A 26,016-nucleotide genomic window follows, 5' to 3' on the forward strand; every position below is an offset into this window, starting at 1 on the left:
GACCCGACAAAACTATGTCAAAAACCCGATTACAATTTGTTAACTTTTATTTTTATTATTAAAATAATATTATTTTAATTTTTTAAAAAATAAAAATTAATCTGACCGATCAAAACTCAAAACTCAACTCACGTGAAGTTTAAAAATTATGTTTCCAATACATATAAGAGAGAAAGGGTCGCCAGCCAGTTCAAATGTTGTGAAAAAAGGGCATCTTTTATCATTAGATCATAATTTCAAAAGCTCAGTCATTCGGTCAAAAATCAGTCCCTCTTATTTGAAAAGGAGAAAAAAAATCAAAAATAAAAAAAAAGGAAGGGAAGAAAAACCATTACTGACAGGGAAAGTAAACATCCACAGACTCCTTCCTCTTCCAGCTCCCTGCTGTCTGTTGTCTGTCTCCGGCGTAAGCCAGAGAGCATCAAGAAAAGTCGAGCCACAGACAAGATTCCGTGCATCTTCCCTCTCCTCTCTTTTACACTGCCTCCAATAAAACCATACCACACTCTTTCTAAAATATCTCGTACTCTGTGTGGCCAAGTTCTTCGGGTACGATTAAGGAGAAAATTTGTTCCTTTTTTTTATAGCATCAATACAATAAAGTTTTATAAAAAACAATGAAAATATCAGAAAAGAAACATTCAAAAATATAAAAGAATATTGAATTTAAATTTATTTTCGACATGTAAGTAATTTACTAGCTTGTGATTAGATTTAATTTCAATACATACAAATTAAATGAAAACAACACCTCAAACTCCCTCCTCATTATATATAAATTTAATTTTCCATCCAATTTGAAATTCTTTTTTGTTTAGTAAGAGACATTTCTAAATTAGTAAGAGACAATTATTTATTATTATTAATTTAGTAAGAGACATTTCTAAATTAGTAAGAGACAATTATTTATTATTATTAATTTAGTAAGAGACATTTCTAAATTAGTAAGAGACAATTATTTATTATTATTAATTTAGTAAGAGACATTTCTAAATTAGTAAGAGAGAATTATTTATTATTATTAATTTAGTAAGAGACAATTCTACCCTGCCCCCAATCCTTCTCCTTGCCTCCATAACATTCTTTCACCAGTCAAAAAGAAGACAGAACACAGACACATGCTGTCTACTTCCCTCTCCTTCTCTCATCACTTTTCTCTCTAACAAGACCAAAACTAGACGATGTCTAGATCCTCTTCAACGTCGTCGTCCTCCTCAGCAACGACACCGTCTCCTTCAATAAAACCCGAATCCTACTCTCACAGTCCAGTCCACTACGCCGTCATACTGGGCGACCACACAACCCTAACCCGCCTCCTCTCCACTCTCCCCAAACTCACTGATCCCACCAAAATCCACACCGAGTCAAACTCACTGAATCAAGAGCAACTCGCAGACAAAATCTCCTCTCTCGTCGACCGCCGTGATGTCCCTTACCGAGAAACGCCTCTCCACCTCGCTGTCCGCTTAAATGACCTCTTCGCCGCCAAATCCCTCGCAGCTGCTGGCGCTGACGTGTCCTTACAGAATTCCGCTGGTTGGAACCCTCTCCAGGAGGCATTATGTCGCAGGTACTCAGAAATCGCTCTCATTCTCCTCCGCCTCCACCACCGCTCCGCCTGGTCCAAGTGGCGCCGCCGCTTGCCTCGCCTCACTGCCGTGCTCCGCCGCATGCGTGACTTCTACATGGAAATCTCCTTCCACTTTGAAAGCTCAGTCATTCCTTTCGTAAACAAACTCGCTCCATCAGACACTTACAAGATTTGGAAACGTGATGCTAATCTCCGCGCCGATACTACCTTAGCCGGATTCGACGGCTTGAAAATCCAGCGTGCCGATCAAAGCTTCCTCTTCCTCGGCGACGGCGACCAAGCTCACTCCATTCCTCCTGGTTCTCTCTTAGTTCTCAACCACGATGAACGTAAAATCTTTGACGCATTCGAATCCGCCGGAGCGGCGATGAGCGAGTCCGACATCGCTGGATTCTGCTCCCAAAGTAGCGTTTACCGTCCCGGCATGGATGTCACTAAAGCCGAATTAATAAGCCGAACGAACTGGAGACGACAAGAGAAAACAGAATCTGTTGGCGAATGGAAAGCTAAAGTTTACGAATTAAACAACGTCGTTTTTAGCTTCCGATCTCGGAAAGTAATCGAAAGCGACGTCGCAGGAAGCGAACAGGTCTTACCATTAGAGCTTGACGAAGATGATGACGGCTTCTTAGTAGCTGAAAATCCTAGCTTTCTCAATTTCGAGTTTAACAATGGAAATGAGAGTAAAAGGAGGCACAGTAGTTTTGTGAGGGAGGAGAGGGAGTTTGTGAGTGTAGGGAGGAAGAGTGTAGATATTTATCCGTCGTCAACGGTTACGGAGAGGAGGAGAGTGGTGGCGGTGCCGGAAAAGGTAAAGGAGAAAGAGTATGTGAAGAGTTTGAAGCCGTCAGTTTGGCTAACGGAACAGTTTCCGTTAAAGATTGAGGAGTTATTGCCGTTACTTGATATTTTGGCGAATAAAGTGAAAGCCGTTAGGAGGATGCGTGAACTGCTGACTACAAAGTTTCCGGCGGGAACTTTCCCGGTTAAGGTAAATTAATTAGTTAATTAATTGCGTATTTAGGTGGTGATTTTTGGATTAGTGTTTTGTGTGTCGTTTGGGGTTCTGTTTGACTGTTGGATTCTGTCGTTTCACTGGTATTTAAATTTCTGTTAGACTTCCGTGCAGTGCCGTGGTTCAAAGCTACGGAGATTTGTGGACCCCTCATGCAAGTAATTTTAGTGGGGTCCTTCGTTTTGTGTTTTTCTTTTTTATTCATTTGACTTCTGATGTGTGAGATTAAATAAACTTGGAAAAGGATTACTTTGGTAATTAAATAATAATCATATAAGTTTCAAATTATATTATCAAAACGATCAATGAACTTGTGCATCCATTATTGTTCTATGGATTTCTGTGTGGTGTTGTAGTCCAAACCTATAGAGATTTGTTGACTTATTTTTTACTCTCGGGTTTTGACATGGTCATTATTGATTGATGAAGTCCATAGAATTAATTATACCATGTTAATTCTAAATTGATTTTAAAGTTAATAAAGTTAACTCTAGATATTCAATTCTAAATTAATTTTTTATAATTTTCGAATCTGGTTAGGGGTCGAGTATAGTACCGGTTCCAAGTCGGACCCGACATGGGATTCGTGGGACCCATTTTGTGTTTTTGATACAAGCTAGGGAGAAGAAAAGGGATGTGTGCGATGAGTGGAGAAGAAACTTTTGTGAGGAATGTAAGGTGGGGTTGGGGGCTTTTAATGGTCGGTGATGTGACGTGGGATACTGTGATCAGTATGTGACCTGATCAACGATGATGGTGTATGGGAAGGGGACCCAAAAGATCCGGTGTTTTCCTTTTCTTGGGAAGCAGGGAATGGAGCGGGGGCCAGAGGGGACCACATGTTTGCTCCCTTCTGTATCTCCTCTGCTCTGATTTCTTTTCTTGACTAAAAAAAAATAGTACCGCCCTCATTCTGCCACGTCTGACATGGCAAGATCAAGGGCTTGATGAAGTGCTTGAGTAATTTCAGATGCTTGACGGGGAACAAGTTTTATTGATTTGATTTGGTGAGTTATAAATGTGTTAACAATGGTGGTGGTGGTTGGTGTTTTTGTGGATGCAGGTGGCGATTCCGGTGGTCCCAACGGTGAGGGTGGTGATAACGTTCACTAAGTTTGTTGAGCTCCCACCTGTTGAACAATTCTACACTCCACTTTCTAGTCCAAGACTTTTTGGTGGTCATGAAGGAAGTAGAGTAGGATCATCAGATGAATCAGACAAACATTATCCATCATTGTCATCGTCCTCCTCAACGTCGTCGACCACATGGTTACAGCGAAACAGCAGCCAATCGGCGAGCAAGCAGCACCGGCATAGTTCTTCAGTATCGGGGCAGCAGCAGCTGCTGCTACAAGGTGACCCTTTTGCCATACCAAGTGGATATACATGGACAAGTGTTGATGAGAAGTCGACCAAAATGAAGAAATCCAAGTCCACAAGGAAATCCAAGTAAAGATGGCTACTATAGGGCAAAGGCAAATGAGGGATTTAATTAGGGCAAAAGGAGTCAGGAGATTGGTTGGTGGTGATTAATTAATTACTTCCGTGGATCTTTGAACTTGCAAATATATATAATGTAGATATCTCCATGCTATTTAATCATATTGAGCCTTTCATGTGTGGTTTATGACAGTTTTTGACAACATTATGATTAGAAGATTAACTAATTAATTACTACAAGTCCTGGTTTTTGTCCCAAATCTTGTTGATTTTCATTGCTTTTTTGAATTAGATCATGTTGTTAATTTTACCATCAATTTCATGACCTTGAGCTAGCTAAGGCCAAGCTGTAAGAGATGCTAGTTGGCTTCAATTTTTTTAATTTTTTTTAAGTTTCTGTTTTCTGCTCATACTAGAATATTATCCATGAAATTCACCTAAAAGGTGGCGGGAATTTGATGATGAGGGTTGAAAAACAGTGGGACGTTCTTACATCATGACAATCATTAACAGCAGTAAACATGAAAGCTACCTATATCCCTTGGTTGAAAAACAGTGGGACGTTCTTACATCATGACAATCATTAACAGCAGTAAACATGAAAGCTACCTATATCCCTTGCTTGATATGGGGCATGTTGATCCTGTTCAGAAATGGCAGGAGCCATTATTATTGCTGAGAAACAACTGCCTCTTTATTCTTTTTACAGTAACTCAATGTGGTACCCATGCAAAGGCAGTCCCAGGTCTGTAACCACAGTTATGGTTGCGGAGATTTATGTGTTCTAAAGTTTAGATTACTGGACTGTCGAGATCACTAAATCAATTTATATTAATTATTTTTATTTAAAATAATATTTATAGTTTTGACCAGGTTAATCAATTAAAAATCATTATACTATGCTATTAGAGTTTGACTGACTAAATATAAAATCGGTTCAAAATGAAACCTGATCCATGTCAAGCTCCGAATCACCGAGTCACTAAATGGACCAGCAAGGCTAACAGTATTCGTTTCAGTGTGCTCTCCTGTCAAAGCAGGGTATTGCCTCAATCAGTCTATAAATTAACTGGTACTATTAATTTAGCACAACTTTTTGTTCATAAGTAACTGGGATTATGCTACAAAGCTAATCATTTTTCACTTGTGCCCATGCTAATAATTAATGGACCTCATTTGATGGCTAGTCTGGAAAAGATAAATGTAAAACTTGATCATCATCATGCTTCCCTTTCACTGCTAATTATCAAGTTCAAGTGGGACACAATCTTTTCATGTTCTTTTCTTTTGGTTGCCAATGGTACAAGGCTTTAGATGCACAAAAAACTGTGACAATCTGAGCTTAATATATTTCTATGCTAAGCAGGTGTACTAGCTAGGCATGAAATGATTAGTGGGGCTAGGTTAAGAAGAACAGTCTCTAACCATTAATTCCATTGTCGTGACCTTAAGCAGCCAACAACAGTGAAACATGTCTGCAGCAACCTAGACCTAATCTAAACACATTTCACTTCCTTACAAGCCATACCCTCACTAAGGGGAACCAAAGCCAGCTCTAAACCCTTTTCTTTTCCTTCAAGTTTCTTCTATCTTCTTGGACCCTTCGTCGTCCTCTTAATTTCCTCCTGCATGGCGCCTAGCTGTTGTCATGCCTAGTCATACAGTAAATGTGGCTGGTATTTTTTTCGGATTCCATTTTCAAGTCTTGGTATCAATGTTAGATGGCTTGCAGCTTTGACGATGAACTTTGAATCAATTAGCATGGTGTGTACGTATAACCTTTCCGCAAGGCCGCAACCTATGCCAATGTTGCCATCAGGGAGGATCGAGCTGTTTACCATTACGTGTGATCACCATGAAGACAATGAGCCCACGCCCGTGTTAGCATATCATGTTCACTTTCTTTTTTCTCAATAGTCGTCCATGAGTGGAGGATTTTTATCACTATATGATAATAACAAAAAAAAAAAAACTTTAAATACTTTCCCTGATGATTAACTATAATTTATAGTCGATAATTTTAGAAAAAAAACTGCTAGTGGAAAGCAAAAACCTGTTCTTTAACAAGAATTATGATAATTTTTATTTTTATTTTACTAAAACTCAATTGCATCTAGTTAAATGCCAAAAAAGAAAATAGTACAGTGGGGGTTTGTTATCATTTTTCTTTCCCTTTTTGGAATGGAAGAAATTATTTGTGAACAATTTCTGTGTACAAATGGTAGAACTCCATGGAGGGACAAAAGAGATAGGCCTGTAGGCCCGATGATGTCTGTTTTTTCTAGGTTCAGGCCAGGCCTTGTAATAGTTTTAGAACCCACCTGCGTTTTTTTGGGGGCCATGGGTCTTTTTGAATCCTAACGTCATAAAATGGGCCTTGTAATGAACACAAAGACAAACACATGAAAGATTTCAGTAAATTCATAGGTTTTTAATGAGTTAAAGGGAAATCAAATTATTTTTAAATGATTTAACTTTTTGAAGTACATCAAATCCTTGACTATTATGCTAACTTAGACTAATTAAAGAATATGATTGAAATCTATTGGTGTGTTAAGGATCTAATTGAGATGGAAACTATGGACTGGGAACTTTTTTAAGGCTTGCCCTTGAAGTTTCTAGTGTGCCATATATACCGCTAAATTTTTTGTCGGCGACAATGAATGATGATATTGTCTACTTGCCATGTACGTACAATATCTTCATCGTTGTGGAAATTATGTGACAACGAAATTTCAACCATACTAGAATTGACCTTAGCTAGAATCTATAGTGTTTCTTTCCTTATAGCTGCTTAACCCAACATGTCATTTGACACATGGGGTCCAAGGTAGTTGCCAATCTTGTCTAGAATTATCTCTCCAAGAGATTTCTAGCAGCTGCCACATAAATTTGGATGCTTGCTTGTCAGGAATTCTAGCTTGTACATAAATGGAGATGGACAGAGAAATTGTGTCTCCAAATCAAGAACTCAAAGAAGAAAAAACCCTACTCGATCTAAAGAATTCGTTTTCGACATAGTTTAAGAGCTCAAATATTGCCACAGCTAGCTTCTTATCGATGGCTTTGTTGCCCGGTTTCTTTAGTTGCTTCTCGGATTTTGGCAGGATTGCATGTGAAGGAGAGGGATGTTCAGAAAGAAGATTGAACAAAGAGGACGAGGTTAACGAAGACAAGTCCATGAAGAAGAACAAGTCGACTAGCAAAAGCCGCTCTCCAATTCCTGTGGCATATTTTCCTCTTGGAACAAGATTCTCTCACTTATGAGATCACGAGCATTTTAGCTAGCTAGGGCACATAAAACTAAAGATCATTTAACATGTATAATATATAATAGCTCCTGTTTCTTATATAGTAATTTACTAATAAATTACATATTAGAGTCCGATTTTGTAAGTGAATTCTTTTTATTTTCCTTCTTTGAATCTTCAAGGTAATCCTTGCAGACAGATTTTGTGATATAGTATTACTTCCAATCTTGTATTAAAGTCAAAGTAAAGAAAATACACTTGATGACCAAATAGTCAATAAAATTTAGCAAGAGACTAGATCATATGATTCAGTAATAATAAATAGCCAGACAATTACCTCAGACAGGATTGGCTAAGAGAGCAGCTTTAGGTGTAAGATATCCCTTCAACTTGAAGCCCACAGATTGAAAAAGAAGAAAATGATGCTCCGAATTCCCCTCTTCTTAGGATAACATCATGCTTGCAATCATCATTAATTTTCTACTCTATGCCCTACCTCCTAGCTATCACTCTTCTTAGATCAACTTCCTTTTCTTTTTCCCATGAACTTTTCAACACCTACCTCTTCAAGAAAATACAACTAGGTTAGGTGGAGGACTTAATGCAACATCCAAAATTAGAAAATAAATAGAATTAGCTAGCATGAGGATTTGATTCAACTACCTGAGGAAATATGTGGTTTGTGAAGGGAAGCTGTGACCGGGACACTCTTTGTTTTTTTATAGAAAATTCTTGTACATATATTATAATCCTCCCACAGATTCTCCTGTAAACAGACTAGTAGACGACTCTATCACATTGTGGGATGATCGGCAGATGGGTGAAAAATGGTGCAGTGTTTAACATAATCAAAGAATTTAGTTGACTAATTAATAACTATAATTGCATGTCCTCCACATAAATTTTCATTTGGGTATCAAGATTTGAATTTTAACTTAATTGTATTAATTAAATACATCGAGAATCATATGCGGAAAAATATTACAGTGTCTCATACACTAACTCTAAGGTCACTAGCTAGCTAGCTCGATATATTATTGCAGGTATATGATATTGTGGGATGATTGGCAAATGAGGAGACAAAGGATCGATGTAGTGATCGATATAATAATCAAAGGAATCTAATTGACTCCCTATGATATGTCCTCATCGTACATTATATATATATATATATATATATATATATATATATATTATTATTATTATTATTATTATTATTATTGGCTTTAGCTAAATTAATTACTACTGCCTATGAAAGGTGCATATGCACCCAACTTTCTCGGCATTCTTTATAAGACCAAGACAGGTGTGTGTGTTTTTGGTAGAGTGTGTTTTTTATAAATATTTATTAATTAAAAATATATTAAGATAATTTTTTAATTTTTAATATTAAAAAAAATGAATTTAATATCTAAAAAAACACAATAAAACGATTTGAGTCTATTCGAGTTAACTAGCAAAACATGTGACCCAAGTCATAAGATCAAGATAATCTCATAAAAAACAAACCAAAATAAATTATGAAGGTTAATTCCCAATTAATTGAATGTTGAAAGATGAAATTGAAAAAAAAACTTGTCAATTGAAAAGGCACAAAAAACACTCGAGTCAAACGAGTTAACCCGCTAAACTATGACACGAGTTATGAGACCAAGCTAACCATGTATAAATCAAATCATAATAAATTATGAAACTCAATTTTCAATAAACTAAATGTTAAAGTATGAAATTAGAAAAAAGAAATATAGATTTAGAGAAAAAAAAAATACTATTGAAATGAATAGTATTTTGTGAGGGGATGAACAATAGTAAAAACATAAAAAACTATTTTTTTATTTTTTAAAATTTATTTTTAATATTAATACATTAAAATAATAAAATAATAATATAAAACTAAAATTTGTTTTAGACAAGTTTCCATAATGTTAGGACGAAAGTGCAAAACACCACTTTATAGTATAATAACGAGTTGCTTTCATCTATCACCAACTTTCCAAGTAAGCCGAGCAATCCAGTGACTGCAGTGGGGTTTCAGAGGACAAATAGCCAGCTCAGTGTACTATAAAGAATCTACACAAAACCAATAGAGCAATTCCATGTCATTGTGTACCCTGTCCTTCCCTTCCTGTCTTGCCTTAACATGGAGATTGATCTTATCTGGTAAGAAGATTCTGCTTCCCAGAGCCAAATCTAGCCATTTTTGGTTGCCAGAAAGTAAAATTGCAGGCCTTTTGGCCCTACCAAAGTGAAAAATGCATGATAACAGTGAGTCCCTTACTTCTGTCATGTTTTTTTAATTCATTCAAAACATATTAAATAATTATTTTATATCTTTAATATCAAGACGTTGGAACATTTGAGATATAAACAATTGCCCCAAATGCAACATCGTTCTTCACATATAGTAATCAAAACATACAAGGAAGAAAACTCTCAAATTGGGATATCACTAAACCACTAACCGAAACCTAATTACTATCACACTAAATTAGGGAAACAAAGTTGTTTTTATTTTTTTAATATGTTACACCTATGATTTTAGCCTTAAATAACTTTGATTTCAAGTGATGAAAAACTAGTTCCTATGGTTTAAAATGCTTAGCAATACCCTAGAATGATTGAAAGAATCAAAGAAAAGAAAAAGGGTGCATTCTAGTTTTATTTATCATTATGGTTTTATCAATGTCATTTCCCTGTCCTCCATAAGTTTAAAATTTCCCAATCTTACCTCTACAGTTTTCAAAATTCTTCAATTGTGTTTTTTACAACGAAATTATTATAATAAATCTCTCTTTTCATCATGTTTTTGTTACCTTTTCTCCCATTCTTTCCTCTCGAATCCCCATGAACCTATAATATTTCACAAAAACACTTAGCAGCCTAAGAAAACTCAAAATCCAAATATATATATATATATATATATATATATATATATATATATATATAAATGGAATTGTTAAGGGGGAAACATGCTGACATAATACACTTGGGAGTTGGGACCTGCTAGAAAGGTAATATTGGTAATATTTAATCAATAGGTACTAAAGTGAAACATTGATAAATCTTCAAGGGTAGAAATAACGTTTTCCCCACCACAAGTTAGAAGTTAGAACCACCTCTCACCCTCTTCTATGGTAATACCTGTAAGAGATTGAGTTTACTTGTAAATGCATACTAGAGACATTGAAAGCAAGTAAACACATTTATTTCTCATTCAATGCTGTCTCTTTAGTGCCTCTTCCTCTTGTAAAGCCTTTTCTCTTTTGTAATTCTTTTTAATTCTTCTCTCTCTCTAGAATCTGTGGAAACGTGTAGCCAAAATTCTGGCTCACCTACCTCACTAACAATCCCTTGTATCCCTTGTAAAGACCCTTGTTTTTTTTGTTGTCAAATTCTTTTTGTGAAATAACAAAAAGTGAAAAAGATCACTTCTTTTCTTGATTTTCATTACATAGAGAGACCATAGAATTGTGGGTTTCTGTTGTATGGTTTTTTTGGGTTAGTGGGGTCCATTTATTTGAGTCTCCTTGACAAATGTTGTAGGAGATTTCACCAAAACTCACCTCCAACAACCCCATCACCAACAACCCTTCTCTTATGTTTTCTTAATACCTTGTTGGTGAGGTTGTTTTGTTTTGGTTTGGTTTTGATTTTGGTTTACATTTGCATATACATTGTGAAAGTTGCAATCTTTTTTACTCTTTAATGGCTTTAAGGGCTGCTTCTCCCATCTGGATTAGCCCTTTAAGGCCTCATTCTAAAGTGGGCGTGTCAGATTTGGGGTTGAGGAGATGTGTGGATTTGAGGTGCTATTGGGATCTTGAGAGGCTTCGTAAATGGGAATGTTGTTGTTTAAGTGTTTTGGCTCAAAAAGCTATCACTCCTGTTGAAGATGAGAAGCCTTCAGCTCCTCAGGTGGATGCCTCTGGGGCAACTGATCAGGTTCAGGACACTCAGTCCAGAGGGTTTCACAAGGATTTGAACCTTCTTCCTAGTGAGTTATTATATATTCATTCACTGTTTTTGAAGTTAAGCTGTTTATTCTTCTTGGATTGTTATATAGTGAATTAATGTTTTAAATTTACTAGCTTTGTATGCTGTAGAATAGCAAAACAGCCTGCTTTAGTGTAAAACAGGACCTTGATTCACCGGTGGATTACTAATTTATGTGCGTCTGTAGTTGAATATTCAATTTGGTTTGGACTTGAAAACCAAAACATAATCAATTGGTTGGCAATGCAGATTGATTTTCGGTTCTGTTCTATAGTTTTTGTGGTCCTTAGCCATTGTTATTGTGGTTATAGCTGGGATGAATTTATCTTATTTAGCTGATAGAATCAATTGTGTGTTTCCATTTATATTTGGAAGATAACTAGTGATTTGAAGCTATTAGGATGATTTTGAATGTTTGATCAATTTATGGGAAGAAGATTAATTCAGAATCTTGAAATGCAATATATGATGGTGATTGTGTTGGATGCTTATAGAGGGCATGCATTCAGGCATTTTTAGGTTTATATTACAAGAAGAATTTGTTGAGAATTTGTATTTCCATAGAAGAAGATTTATTCAGAATCTGGAAATGCCATATAAGATGCGATCAAGTTGGATGCTCATAATGTGCATGCATTCAGGCATTTCTAGGTTTGTGGAAGAAGATTTTGTTGAAAATTTAAAAATTCTATATAGGGTGCTAGCCCTGTTGCAGATGCTCGTCGAGTGCATGTAGTTGAGCATTTCCTGGGTTAATTTTCGTGTTCTGAATGCATAATTGGTCTAAGGATTGATCTTTCTAGCAGTAATTAATTTTATTCCTTTTCAATCATTAATTTGAAATCAGTGGTTTCCATTATTTGTATCAGTTTGTCCACTAGTCTGGGTATGATCTTTTGGAGGTTTGTGATGGATATTATTCATACTTGCAAGCTTCAAACCACGTGATGGATAATTACCATGTCGCCTGTTAAGTTAGTCAAAGCAATAACAATGCATTGTGCTAGTGCAATAATGACAAAGAAAATCTATTAAGCTGGTGTCAATTTCCAAAACTCCAAAAAATGTTCTTTGATCCATTTTGCATTTTTGCTATGTATTGTAGAACCGTTGTCCGCTACAGATCTTTCTTCTTCTCCTGGAAATGGTGCACAAGTACGGGTAGCTTATCAGGTAACCACTTGGATATTCTTCTCCCAAACATCCATGTCTTTTGTGCTATTCTTATGTTTGCTTTGATGCCCACTTTTAGGGGATGCCGGGTGCATACAGTGAGGCTGCTGCGCTAAAAGCATATCCAAAGTGCGAAACTGTTCCATGTGATCAGTTTGAAGCTGCTTTCAAGGTTCATAAATTTCTTATGCATCACTTTTCTTTGTTAAACTAAGCTACAAATGATTGTCACCAATATTTTTCTGTGCTCAATTGACCAGGCAGTTGAACTCTGGTTAGTGGATAAAGCAGTCCTCCCCATTGAGAATTCAGTGGGTGGCAGCATCCACCGTAATTATGATTTACTCCTTCGTCATAGGCTTCATATAGTAGGGGAGGTGCAGATGGTAGTTAACCATTGCCTTTTGGGATTGCCTGGTGTACCAAAGGAGGAGTTGAAACGTGTTTTGAGCCACCCCCAGGTTAGTTGTACTCAGAGTTCTGCTCTCGCTCTTACATTTTTATTAGGTCCACATAGTTTTTATGAGTAGATCTTATATGAATGTTAGACAAGGGAATAAATACCCAGTTTATTGATTTACTCTTCTGGAAATGGTGTTTTTTTTGCTTGCATGAGACAGTAAATGGAGATAGGCTTCTCCAGAGTGTTTGATCTAATGAAGAGCAATATCATGATTTGCCTTGAGAAGTGCATCCGATTACATACAAAATTTTAATTTTGTTGATATTGTTAGTGTCATTACCATTATTGTTTTCCTTTACAAGTATAACTAACGATTTTCTGGATAAAGAGATACTAAATGATTTGGAAAGCCAAAATTTGCATGCAGGAATTTATTGGAAGTTTGTTTTAGATTAGGAGACACTCTCCAATGAATGCTTGTACGAATTTTGGTTTGTTTTAGAAAACATCTACTGATGTATACCATGAGATCCAGCTGTTAGATATAAACACTCATCAATTTGTGGTCAAAGTGCTTGGGAAATTTCATTTATTGCTAAAAACTCTGGAGCTGATTCCATTATGGTAAATTGTTTCTAACCTTGTATAACACCTATTAACTAGTGCTAATCCAGCCAATGTAGGGTCATTTTAGTGTGATCTAATTACTTTCTCAACTTTTGATTCTTGACATTTCGAGCATTTGATCTTTAAACTTTATATGAGACCGACTAATGATGCTTGGACTTGATGGTTAAATTCAAAAGTAGTAAAGTACATATGATGCTCTATTAAAAGATATTCTAACTTGTAGGCACTTGCTCAATGTGAGATGACTTTGACCAAATTAGGTATCATCAGAGTTAGTGCTGATGATTCTGCAGGTGCTGCTCAGGTAATTTTCAGATCCTTTAAATCTTGTTTTGACTAAGCTTGAATCATGCTATAGATTGTCTGTGTACTAAATGTTAAAATATTCGGGGACAGATGGTTGTGGCAAATGGGGAAAGAGATACTGGAGCAATAGCTAGCGCTCGTGCAGCAGACATCTATGGGCTTAACATTCTATTGGAAAAAATCCAGGTAAGGCTTCTCCTTTAAGTTTCCCATGACTGTTTATTGCATGAATTTTAAAATTACGTACTTTCCTCATACTGAACTTAATTTAGCCTGATTTTGTTCACTTACACATGTTAGGATGATGATGATAATATTACCCGCTTTTTGATACTTGCAAGAGAACCTATGATTCCTGGAAGTAACAGGCCCCATAAGGTACTCTTATTCACCTCCCAGTCCTGTATACTTTCTTTTAACATATCAACAAGAAATTTGTTATAAACATTTGTTACCGAGTCATGATTTTTCCCCATCTTAGACAAGCATTGTTTTCACTCTCGAAGAAGGTCCTGGCATGCTGTTTAAAGCTCTAGCAGTGTTTGCTTTGAGGGACATCAACTTGACAAAGGTAATTTTTCTAATAGCTAACATATTTTCCCCCTTAATTGTGTCCAAAAAACCAATTTCTTTTTCTTTTTGACCAACTTTCAGATAGAGAGTCGCCCTCAAAGAAAGCGTCCATTACGGGTTGTTGATGACTCTAACAAGGGAAGTGCCAGGTTAGTGCTAACCTTTTTGATGAAGGTTTGCAAGTTGTGAGGTTGGACGTGAGCTAACCTACTATTTATATCTGGCAGTCGATTCTGTTGATGAAAATCAATGCATTTTAAGATGAATGATTTGGAAAAACCATCAAATAAAATTGAAAAGGAGAATAACACTAGAAAAATATTTGGAGAAATAGGTAGTTAATAGCAAAACTAGGAAGTAAAAAATGTATATACTTTGGGTCAATGGAGCTTTGTAAATTATGAAGAATACCTGCTGAAAGACCCGAGAGAGAGAGATGTAAAATGCAATGGTTACGTATTACCATGCGCTTTCCTATATTTAATGCACCTGTAATGATCAAGATGATGACTGGAAAGGATTTTTGCTTTATATGGAAAAATGCTGCCAAGAACCCTGTTCTTCTATCAAGCAAATAGAACCATGGTTAGAATTGAGTGAGATAATTTCTCAAAGCACTCTTTTATGTCTTTGGTATGAAGAAGATGAGATAAACCATTTCATGAAACATTCGGAATGGAAGTCTTGTGCTTTGTCATTGTTCAGAAAGCTTGTCATTTTTCAGAAAGTGTATATATTTTTCTGTTTTCTTATCATCAAGACTTGAGACATTTCCATGCTCAATTCAGAGCTGAAAATATACTGTTCATCTCCATTTACCTTTGCACCATAAGTTTTGCATTATTGTCCACATGCAAAATATAGACTTCACTTAACTGAAACTAAAATGAATTTTTGGTGAATCTCAGTTTCTCATTTCTTTCGAAGGCCTCTGCAGCTAAATGGTCTATGCTGTCTTCTGTAGTTTCAAATGTAAATACCATTTCTTGAATTCTGGATTCTGTGTAATAGTGATGATGTATTTCTGGTGACAGGTACTTCGATTACCTTTTCTACATTGACTTTGACGCTTCCATGGCTGAACCTCGGGCCCAGCATGCTTTGGCACATTTGCAGGTCAGTGAGTCGTCTTAAAATTTCCTGACACTTTTGAGAAAAACCATCCTTGTTATATTTCAGAAGCGAACCCCTGACTATATGTTTCTTCTTCAAGCTTCTACTTAGTATAATTCTGCCTTTTGAATGTACTCTCTGATATATTGCCTATTTTTTCTTTCACATACCCTAAACCTTAAGCCAGAACTTGTTAACTGCAATTGGATTTATTTTGGATTTTATTTATCTTCGCCCAGGAATTTGCAAGATTTCTTCGTGTTCTTGGCTGCTATCCAACAGATGCAACTCTTTAGGTGGTAACTGAACCTGCAATGAAGAGATTATGATTTAGCTTTTATCACCGTACATATGCATGCTGCTGATAAATCTGAAGGAAGAGAGATAACTGGGATATGTTGAAGACATGTTGAAGAGAGATTACTGGGATATGGTGAAGACATGTTGATGAGATGTTTGTTTCTCTTCGGCATGATCTCTCTTTCCATTTTCAATTTTCTCTTTCAAAATTCTTGCAAAATTGAGGTTTCTTGGTGTAGGTTGTAACAATTGATGCCTAAATGGTCTCCGAGGACATTCCCTCGGTTTCTTGAAATAATTAGTGCATGAGAGGTGTAAGCCGCCGCTGCCGCCCCCCTCCCCCATCTTCTTTCCCCTGCCCTCCTCTATTTTTGGACCTGCAAGATTTAATAACATGGTCTTCAAAGCATTGATAGTTTTAGCCATGCTTTCTCTTGTGAATGATCATCTCTTCCCATTATTTACTATCAAATGTTGAAGGACAGACTGATGATAAATGCATCTATTAGAGCAAATATAAACAAGTAGGCTCCCTCCCTCTATCCACTCCCCACCAACGGGAACCATAAGCCTTGTCATTGTTTGATTCAAAGTTGCAATGGTTTTATCAGAGATTTTAAAGGAAAGAAATTAATTGTGGTTAGAGAATATATTAGTATCTTTAGCACATTTTATCTGCAGTGTGTTGTCTGAATGTGGTTTAAAAGTTTTTATGGGTTTTTAATTGGTAGTCTTTTATGATTTAGAATGAAGATTTATTAGTGTGAATAAATCTAGTTTTTCAAATTTATTATAGGTTCATGTGTCCAAATGAATTCTTATAAAAAGAATTCATGTAGGTGTCCTGGCATAACTTGTGTGTCATGGTAAAAAATACTTCTAATTAAAATCGGTGAATATTCAGAATAATTTTAAAAATTTCTTAGTTAATTCATGATATTTAAATATTAGTCTATTTGTAGGTTTAATATTTATACTAGAATATTTACCATTAATTCTCAGGAATTAAGATTTTATAAATTATTGAAATATTGATTAAATTCTCATGAATTCAATAAAATCGATTGTTAAATCCAAAATGCATGGTAAGAAAAATAAAACATACCATGTATTATTTTATTTTTTTAAAAATAAAATATAATTTTTATATTTTTGAGAGACTTGATCGTATTTAACAAACAAAAAAAATATTTTTTATATTACTATTATTATTTTTTGTATTTTTATATTTATTTATTATTTTTTATATTTTTTTTGCAAGGCTATATTTGGCACAAAAAAAAAGATTTCTTGAAATAAAACTAACCAAAACAAGTATAAGGAGTGTTTGTCAAATACCACCATAAGCCAAAGAAAACAAAAAAATATGACAAACCAAACAAGGCCTATAACTGACCTGACTGGGTTGCCTCAAGTGGGTTGACTCGACATAGTTAACCCGAATATGTTGACCTGAATGGGTTAACTCGACAACAAACTAAAATAAAGATCCAAAACCAAAACAGATTCAACATAACAAAAACATAAAAACTAAAAAATTCCTTAAGGAAAACATATCAAACACAAACAAAATAAAAAACACGAAGAACATTCAAATTTAAACCAAGCAACATGAATACTAATCCAAACCAGATCTTAAGCAATAAAAAGTAAGGTTTTGTGCACAACCAAGCATAGATCAAGAATTAAATGTCAGTATGAATTAAAGTCTGCTTTGATTATTACTCAAATAGTATGATTTTTTGTCAAGAATGGGTTTTGATTCAAAACCGAAATCCTAAGATTAAAACCCATAAAAACATGTTATTGATGCTTGAAAGTCCTAGACTATTTACTAATAATGATATACGAACTTACAGAAACCAGAATTGAATCAAAACAAGCACTAAAATTAGAACTCACACAAATATTCTTCAAATGAACATGAAAAACATGAACCCAGGATCCCAGAAAACCCAGAAAAACAATGTCAATCCCAAAATAGTCATTTAAAGCCTTTAAAATATGTTTTCTTCATTCCAACAAACCACAATATTAATGACAAACATAATTGAAACAAAATAGACTAACAAAAACAAGAAAAACATGCTTAAATCTTCATTCTTGAAATTGCCAACTCAAAACAAAAGGCATGCTTAAACAATTTAGGTTTTAAAATTGATATTTTGACATTCTATAAGGCTAAACCACAACTCAAGAACTTGGAACCATGCATTAATTAAACAAAAAAATCATCTCGCTGCGCTATATTTGACAGATTTCAAATCTAACAAATATGTAAACATAACGTACTAATTCAATTAATATAGCAGACATGATGGACTCCACTTTCAAAGTTTGTAAGTGTATACCTTCTAAGCTTGAAATCTTCAAATAAGAATTGATTTCTATTGTTGCCTTCCTTTCTTCTTGTCATAACTCAATTTTGGGTTATTCCCCAAAATTTAATTTTTTTCAAAATAAAAATTAAAAAAATAAAATAAAAGCTAGTAACGTGGAGAAAGTAGGTCGGGAAATCAAGCAGAAATTTTTAGAGGAAATTAAAGACCTAATTGTACCCCTATTAGGCCCCAAAATAGAGAGAAAATGCAAATTCAAGGTCAAATTAAATGATTATTGAGCGAATTTGCATAAAAATTAAGTCTAAAGATATAATTAAATTTTTAATAGGCCAATTTGATTTAATCATGGACCAAATTGAATTTTAATTGTGTTTAAAAAATAATTTGGGTCTAATTGAAGGATTTAATTTAGCGCAAGGGCTTAATTATGCTTTAAATGGGTCAAATTAATTTTATTCGAGGCTTAGATTGTAAAAAATTAAGTTTGCGAGCCTAATTTGAGCTTAATTGAGAAGATTGAAATTTTAAGAGACCGAATTTAATTTTGAACAAGTTAATTGATTGAAATTAGGGGCCAAATTGCAAGAAAATTAAAGTTTTGGGGTCAATTAGGGGTTAAATTGATAAAGTTCATAGCCAAGGACCAATCTGCAAAAGATGCCAAACTTTAGGGGCTTAATTGACAAAAACTGGGGGTGAAATTGAAAGTTTAATGGTCATTTAGGGTTTAAATTGCATAAATCCGAGACCAAGGACCATTATGCAAAAGGCGTGTAAATACGAGGGCTGAAGTTGAAGTTCTGCAGGGGCCTAATTGCATTAAATAAAAAATTTATAGTTAATTAGGGGTTCAATTGAAACCAATTGAAAGCTGGAGGACTAAATTGAAAATAACTAAAAATCCCTAATGGAATCCAAAACAGCGTCGTTTTGAATATATATAAAAAAACACCAGACGATGCATCGTCTAGTCACTGTTCATTATCTTCCCTGATTTTGCCCGAGAATGCTACCCGGGTGACTAATTTTCAGGTGCATTTAATGCTTCATTTCTTCATCAAATCTAACAAAACATGCACGCAAATGATCCCCTGCAGTTGCTTTACAACCCCAACTGAACATTTCAGTTTGAATGGCACCGACCTAAATAACCCAACTCAGACAGTCTTTTTCTACAGATTGAACAGCTCACGATGCACACTTTGAGCCAACGGTTGGGATTCTTCCCAACTGAATCAAGGGCTGAAATTTTCCCAAGTGTAGATAAGATTGCCCTCTTCCACCGCCTATAAATAGAGGCGAAGTTAATGGCCTGAGAGAGGAGAAATTCAAGTCCAAAGTCGGCAAAAAAACCAGCCATTTTCTCGGTTTCTGTAATTTTTCTCTCTTTCCTCTCCCTCTCTCTCCATCATGGCCTTCAGCCACCACCATTCCTACCCCGAACATTAGCTCCGCCACAAGAAGCCAGCACAACCACTAACCAGTCACCAAGTAACCATCGCGACTCTCTCCCTCTTCTCCTTCCAGCCTTTCTCTCTCCTCCACAACGTTTTCTTCTTCCTCCCATAGCCGATGTCGGCCTCCACCGTTGCAACTGCCATCAAAGACATTGTCCTCTCCACCAACACGACCACAGACCCTCACCACCTCAGGTGGTTCTCCATCCCTGGCTTGCATTAACCCTCCTTGTGCTTCCTGATGCGGTCGCTACATGCAGAATTCATTCTGCATGTAGCGACCAAAATAATTAGCTTCACACCTTGGGCCGGACCAGTTCTGGCCCAGCCCAAATGGTTGGACCGGGTTAGGCCTGGCCTAAAAAAATTAAACAAATTCAAAAAATCCTTTTAAAAAAATTGTGATTTTCAAAAATATTTTTCTACCAATTTTTTATAATATCGGGTTGTATATTTACACTATAAAATACAAATTCAATATTAAAATACTCGTTTTTCTCTGAAATATTTCAAAAAAATTTCAAAAAAAAATCTCAAAAACTTTTAAATCAATTTCCCTTTTCAAAAACAAAAAAATATTTTATTTTCATGCATACGACTAAATCCTAAAAATTTTCCAAGCATATTTTCATTAAAAGATTGCATCTTTCTCATGTTTTGAAAATTCAAAAAATGGATATTATAACCAGTTTATGATCATCTATTAAGGTTTGGCCAAAATATCAAAAACCTTTTTCCAATCTTTTTAGGGTCCAGATGTAGACTTTAATATTTGTGGGGGTGTAAAATTACACAATAAAGTACACCCTCAGGTATTAAAGATACAAGGTGTAAATAAATGTAATTCTAAAATTCAGACTTTAGAACGGTTAGGATTTAACCCAATGAGGTAGAGACTTCATGAAGAGAGATCTACCTTGAACTTGAGAAAAGACCAACAAATAGAAACCCGACTTATAAAAAAAAAACAATCAAACAACAATGCAGCTTACCTTAGGTAGGGTACACTGGGGGTGATGTGTCTTCCCCTTGCACAACCAGTCCCTTACCCAGACTCTCGTAGACCATAGGTTCCTAATGACCATAATACTAAGTGGCGACTCCTAAATATTAATCATAATTTTATGATTAAATCCCAAAAACCTTCCCAACACACAGCACCTCACACAGAAGGCACGACAAAAGCCTCCGCCATCGCTAGATGACGTCGCGTCGGCGCTCGCGCCCCCTCGACAGTTCTTATCTCCAAACTCAACAAAACAAATTGAAACCTTGAAATCTTGAATTGGATTGGATTTCTTAAACCTTAACTAAAGTTTCTTTCCTTTTCCTTTCCCTCCGGATTAAGAGCTTTTAGATGAGTTTGTTAGGGTTCTAACAAACCAAAACTAGATTGGTTTCATCACTAGATCAACGATTTTGGATTAAAATGGTTATGTAACAAATTTGAAGACCAATGTGAAGTGTTTTTGACCTTTTGATTTTGAGAGAAATATTTTAAACCCTTGATAATAACCTTCTGTAAGTGTTTTGTGTGTGAACACACAAAAAAGTTTGGTGATTTTGTGTAAATGAGTGTCTTAGTTAAGGCTGATTGAGTTGGTTAATTTCATGGCTTCATCGAAACAACTCCGACGTCGACGTTGCATGAGACCACCTGAACTTGGCAGAAGGGGTGCATATCTTTATGTTGGATCCATTCTTGCTTAATTTGAAGGTTTGTTGTTTCACATTTATTTGTTTGAAAGCGTCAACTCAATCAGAATAGAATATGAAAATGTAGTGATGACTGATCGTGAACAAGATATTGTTGAGATAATTGGAGAAAATGAGATGTAAATTTGATTTCTTGGAAATGAGGTTGTAGAAGGGGTGTTTTTCAGTTGAATGATGGTGGTTACAACCTCCAAAGTGATCAGAAATGCCACATTCATTCACCTGAAAGTGCCTACTCGATTAGAAAAATATTCACAGTACCCTGAACGGTGTTGTTTTGGCTAAACCCTACAAATTAAAGTTTTTAATTTGGGATCTAACAAACTTTAATTTTATCTCTATTCTTCTAATTTCTTTTAATTTTACCTGTAAGTCTCTTATAAACTTCTAATTTCATGCAATTTTATCTGTCAAATTCAATTGTCAACCCCAAATTTAACGTCTTTAATTAGTTATTAATTTCTAATTTGTTCAATTGAACCCCCATACTACCATCAAACTTTCAATTTTCTTCGATTTAGCCCCTGATTTCAACAAATTTAGTCATTGATTTTTGGTTTTTTATTTATTCAATTAAGTCCCTAATTTTTTATTAAACTTTAATATTTATGCAATTAAACCCGTGATTAGCTCTTAAGAATTGCAATCTTGCCCTCAGATTTTAATTTCTTTCAATTAAAACTTAAAAACTTTCAATTGAGTCCTTAAACATTCAAATTTTAAATTTTCCTCCTCAACTTGAATTTTTTTGGCTAATAAGATCTTTCTTTGTTGAGAATACGTTTAGGACCTAGTCTTTAACAATATTTTAGGTGTTCTTATATATTCTTCCAACATTTCTCAATTTTTTTAGTGTGTGTGTGTGTATATGAGAGACCCTAAAAATAAAAAACAAGAAGCCTCCTCCCAACTCCAGGAACCATGAGCCTCTTACCACCACTGCCAACATAGCAATCCCTCTCTCTCCCAATTTCACTCCACCCCAACTCCACGAAGAAGACTCCACCATGCTTCACCTATTTTCTTGGGCCTCAAAGCAGCCTAATTTCAAGTCCAGTTCTTCCATCTACAAGAAAGTTCTTCATAAACTTCGTTGTAAAGTATGTGAATTTGAAGCTGTGAAATATATAAATGAAGGTTTTTTTGTCTGACATTGATAATGATTCTTTACTTGTGCTGAAAGTTGTGTCGCGTTATACAATGAGATTCTTGAGCTTCTTGCTGTCATTGAAGTTGAATTTGGGGCATCAGAAAATACTCATTTTTATAATTTCTTGTTGAATGGAAATGGAAGCAAGTATTTGTGCAAGAAATGACATAACTTATCATACTTTGATGATTTGGTTTCGCAAAATCAAGAGGCTTGCAGAAGCAGAGGAGATCTTTGACCAGATGGAAATATAAACTTGAAAAAGGTATGAAAATATCAGATGAAAAACTTAATTCAAGTAACAACCGACAGACTAGCTCATGGCAGTCAATAATACTACTATCATCAGTAGATGAAATACACACCATCCACACCAAGATGAATGCAGTGAGAGAAGATTTGAGAGTAACAGTACAGAACAATAACCAGTCATGTTCTCAATAGCATGGAAGGATTTCAATTGGTTTCGCAATTGGAGTAGGCCACAATGGGAGTTCAACATGGAAGACCTTTCCGTGACAAAAGGAATCTCTCACACCTGGAATCTTACCAGCCATTTTCAACTCTTTTGTCCGCGTGTTGAATGAGATGACATAAGTTTGGAAGTGCAAGTAGACAATATTCCCATCACTTGGATGGAAACCCAGCGGTTTTAACTTGTTCTCGCTACCATCAACGATTTCCTGGACCAAGGAACTTTCAGGGATCATTGCATTGAGAGAAACATGGTCCTCCAAGCTCCATTCCCCGTTATTATAATCCTTGAGTTTCCAAATATGAAAAGTCCGATCAATGCCCACACCAACCAATTCCATCAAACATAGAAAGCCCTGACGCACCCCAAAGCATTTTCCCATTGCGGGCAACAACCTGGTTTGCATATAAGAGCAATTGATGGAAGTGAATAGCTCTGGATTGAAGGGATCATAAGCAAAAATATGCTCACGATTGCACCAAAGCAACTTCCCATTGTGTGCAACAACATCAGTAATCCACCAAAATTCGGAACCTTCGAGAACTGACCTATACCATTTTTTAGTCTCTGAACAATATGTCTTCATAATTATTTGCGTGGATTCTACTCTAGTGAAATGAACTACCCTAAATCGATATTTGCTATTAATAAAACTTTCTCCTTGACTATCTTCAAAATAGTAAGGTTCACAAACAAATCCCACCTTGTAATCATTCATGTAATCAGCTTCAAGCAAAGGGAGGGCAATCCATTGCATTGTAAATGGATTGCAGATATAATATTGCAACATTCCAATTTCAATCTTAGATACACAGCATAACATCAAGTCATTGACGATAGCTGAGACCCTAACACACCCATTTCTTTCAGGGAGATAGCTGAGCTCAAATCCACGAAATTTGAACATGGGTTCATCCGAAAATGTGAACAGGACATTCCAACTGGGTTTACTCCAGTAACTGATGAGAAGAGCTGAAGGGTTTTGCTTGTAATGATGATTGAGATGGTGGGTTATAAATCGACCAGCAAAATAAGGAGAAGATATTAGAGAATACCATTTTTTGCATACACACTTGCACAGAAACGCAGATTGAGTGGAGGGTAGCCTATGAAGAATTTCAATCAAGAGAGGTTGCAGATCATTAAGAGATAAACGGGACTGTTCTGATGAAGATGGGATATCTCTCCTTGTTCTTTTGTTGGAGCAGCATGACACAAGTGTTCGCTCTCTGCTTCTGCTTCTACTTGGCTTCTCATCATCACCGGCCATGGCTCTTCTCTGTCCTCCTGTCCTCCCGCGATCTCTCGTCTCTCTCTTTTCCTTTACACACACACAACATAACAAAATAAACTAAATGGAAAAGCGTCCAAACAACGTTTATACTGTAGCTATAAACTCGTATTCACCGTGTATTTGAATAGTAAATTTATGATTTTACCTCTCAGATCATAATCAATTGGGCTACTTAACGAGGGTATCAAAGTGTTTTTTTTTTATATTATGAACAAGTAAAAAAAAATATTCACGTAATAATTGTTTTTAGTTTTGGTATACAGAGGTATTTATGTTTTTTACTATTAAAATCACTTTGATTTTACTTTATTACTCTTGAAATAATATATATATATATATATATATAAAACATAACTTTGGTCCATGGTCATGGTTACCTTTTTCACGTTGTTTTTTTTTTTTTCTTTTTTTTTGTTACTCTTGGATCAGGGTGAGGGGCAAATTTATCATTTAATGTTTAAATAATATAAAACAATGATTATATTACAAGCATAAACAAGTGAAAAAATATTATGGTTTTTGGGTGTTGCGTGTGTTGTATGTGAAATTTTTTTCTTTAATTTTTGTGCTTAATCTTGAAAATTTTCAAAGTATCTCTTAATTTGTTTTGTCTTTGTATTTGGCCCTTATTTTTTTCCTTCAAATTTTTATCGTTCATATTTTTGTAAAGTTTTAATTTTTTAATTTTATTCTTCAATTCTAATTTTTCATTTATGGTTTTTTTATATTATGGTTCTTATTCTTTTTATTTCTAATTTTTTTATTAAACTTTTTCTTTAATTTTTATTGGTTTTCAATTTTATCTTTTAATCTAAATTTATAGTATATATATTTTTATTTTATTTTCTGATTTTATCCAGGATAATAAAATAAGACAGTATGCCTATGGAACCCCACTAAAATAAATATTTATCTAGGTTAAATTGGTCAAATCCAAAATTAAAGTAATATGTAAATTAACAAAAGCTAATATGCCTCGAAAAAAGAAGTTTATCTAGAAAAAAAAGTTATTGTCCGCTAGAATAATTTTTTATGTCATTTTATGAAATTGATTTGTCTTTTAAATTTCACATTTAATAAAACAATTATAGTTGTCATCTAATTTAGTTTTTTTATTTCAATTTTGATCATTATTTTTTTCATTGCTATTTTTTTTTAATTTTAGATCCTTTTGTATAATTGATTTTTTTTAATTCCATCCTTTAACATTTGATTGGTTGGGGATTAAACTTCATCATTTTTCTAAATAGGGTCCTTCCAGCATAATAACTCAGGTCAAAGGTGTTGTTATCTATTTTTGGGTCTCCGTAAAATAAGGAGAAAATACAAAAAAATATATTTGAAAAAAACCCAAAAAAAATAGCAGTGAGAAAAAGGATGTCATAACGCCTAGAAAATGGTCAAAGATAGATTTAAGAGGTTTGAAAATACAAAGATTGAAATTTGATAGTATATCGTTGACTGAAGAGAGCCCTATTAACAAAGAAAATTCAATTTGAGAAAGAAAAGTTCAAAATCAGATGTTTATAGAGTCAATTAAATCTTATTGAAGGTTTAATTGAATTTATGAAGGGTTTAATTGTAAGAAATTTTGATTTTAAGTCAATTTGAGCTTTAATTGGAAGAAATTAAAGTTATGTGGTCAAATTATAATTTTAGGAGCTGATTTGGTCAAATCAAGGACTTAATTGCATAATTATTGAAGTTTGGTAGCCAATTGGAAACTTAATTGAAGAAAACCGAAACCAATAACCAAACTGGAAACGACATGTAAATAGAGGGGCTGAAATTGAC

General features: G+C 34.9%; 3 protein-coding genes across 3 annotated transcripts; 2 read left to right on the forward strand and 1 right to left on the reverse strand.

The window, feature by feature from the left end:
- The first annotated feature begins 1,089 nt into the window (after nucleotides 1–1,089).
- LOC133703171 (uncharacterized) lies at nucleotides 1,090–4,438 on the forward strand. The gene is made up of 2 exons (XM_062127621.1): nucleotides 1,090–2,582; nucleotides 3,670–4,438. The coding sequence occupies exons 1-2, from the start codon at nucleotides 1,182–1,184 to the stop codon at nucleotides 4,057–4,059; spliced, it is 1,791 nt and encodes a 596-aa protein (XP_061983605.1). The 5' UTR covers nucleotides 1,090–1,181; the 3' UTR covers nucleotides 4,060–4,438.
- A 5,987-nt stretch (nucleotides 4,439–10,425) lies between these two features.
- Nucleotides 10,426–16,213, forward strand: LOC133702716 (arogenate dehydratase/prephenate dehydratase 1, chloroplastic-like). The gene is made up of 11 exons (XM_062127045.1): nucleotides 10,426–11,291; nucleotides 12,396–12,463; nucleotides 12,543–12,635; nucleotides 12,724–12,924; nucleotides 13,720–13,800; nucleotides 13,893–13,988; nucleotides 14,103–14,180; nucleotides 14,284–14,373; nucleotides 14,457–14,524; nucleotides 15,410–15,491; nucleotides 15,728–16,213. Exons 1-11 carry the CDS (start codon nucleotides 11,003–11,005, stop codon nucleotides 15,782–15,784), a joined length of 1,203 nt encoding a protein of 400 aa, XP_061983029.1. The 5' UTR covers nucleotides 10,426–11,002; the 3' UTR covers nucleotides 15,785–16,213.
- A 6,489-nt stretch (nucleotides 16,214–22,702) lies between these two features.
- Nucleotides 22,703–24,266, reverse strand: LOC133703227 (uncharacterized). Its single transcript, XM_062127685.1, has 2 exons — nucleotides 23,984–24,266; nucleotides 22,703–23,323 (listed from the first exon to the last, which is right to left on the reverse strand). The coding sequence occupies exons 1-2, from the start codon at nucleotides 24,196–24,198 to the stop codon at nucleotides 22,891–22,893; spliced, it is 648 nt and encodes a 215-aa protein (XP_061983669.1). The 5' UTR covers nucleotides 24,199–24,266; the 3' UTR covers nucleotides 22,703–22,890.
- Nucleotides 24,267–26,016: the final 1,750 nt, after the last annotated feature.

The sequence above is a fragment of the Populus nigra genome, chromosome 9 (assembly GCF_951802175.1).
Source record: "Populus nigra chromosome 9, ddPopNigr1.1, whole genome shotgun sequence".
NCBI lineage: Eukaryota > Viridiplantae > Streptophyta > Magnoliopsida > Malpighiales > Salicaceae > Populus > Populus nigra.

Bases quoted from the DNA above. Each gene is read 5' to 3' on its own strand.
- LOC133703171 (XM_062127621.1), top strand. From the start codon at position 1,182: ATGTCTAGATCCTCTTCAACGTCGTCGTCCTCCTCAGCAACGACACCG. The intron at 2,583-3,669 runs GTAAATTAATTA...TTGTGGATGCAG, and splicing joins CGGGAACTTTCCCGGTTAAG to GTGGCGATTCCGGTGGTCCC.
- LOC133703227 (XM_062127685.1), bottom strand. From the start codon at position 24,198: ATGGCCGGTGATGATGAGAAGCCAAGTAGAAGCAGAAGCAGAGAGCGA. The intron at 23,324-23,983 runs GTATTCTCTAAT...TATGCAAACCAG, and splicing joins AAGTGTGTATGCAAAAAATG to GTTGTTGCCCGCAATGGGAA.
- LOC133702716 (XM_062127045.1), top strand. From the start codon at position 11,003: ATGGCTTTAAGGGCTGCTTCTCCCATCTGGATTAGCCCTTTAAGGCCT. The intron at 14,181-14,283 runs GTACTCTTATTC...TCCCCATCTTAG, and splicing joins GAAGTAACAGGCCCCATAAG to ACAAGCATTGTTTTCACTCT. The intron at 14,374-14,456 runs GTAATTTTTCTA...ACCAACTTTCAG, and splicing joins GGGACATCAACTTGACAAAG to ATAGAGAGTCGCCCTCAAAG.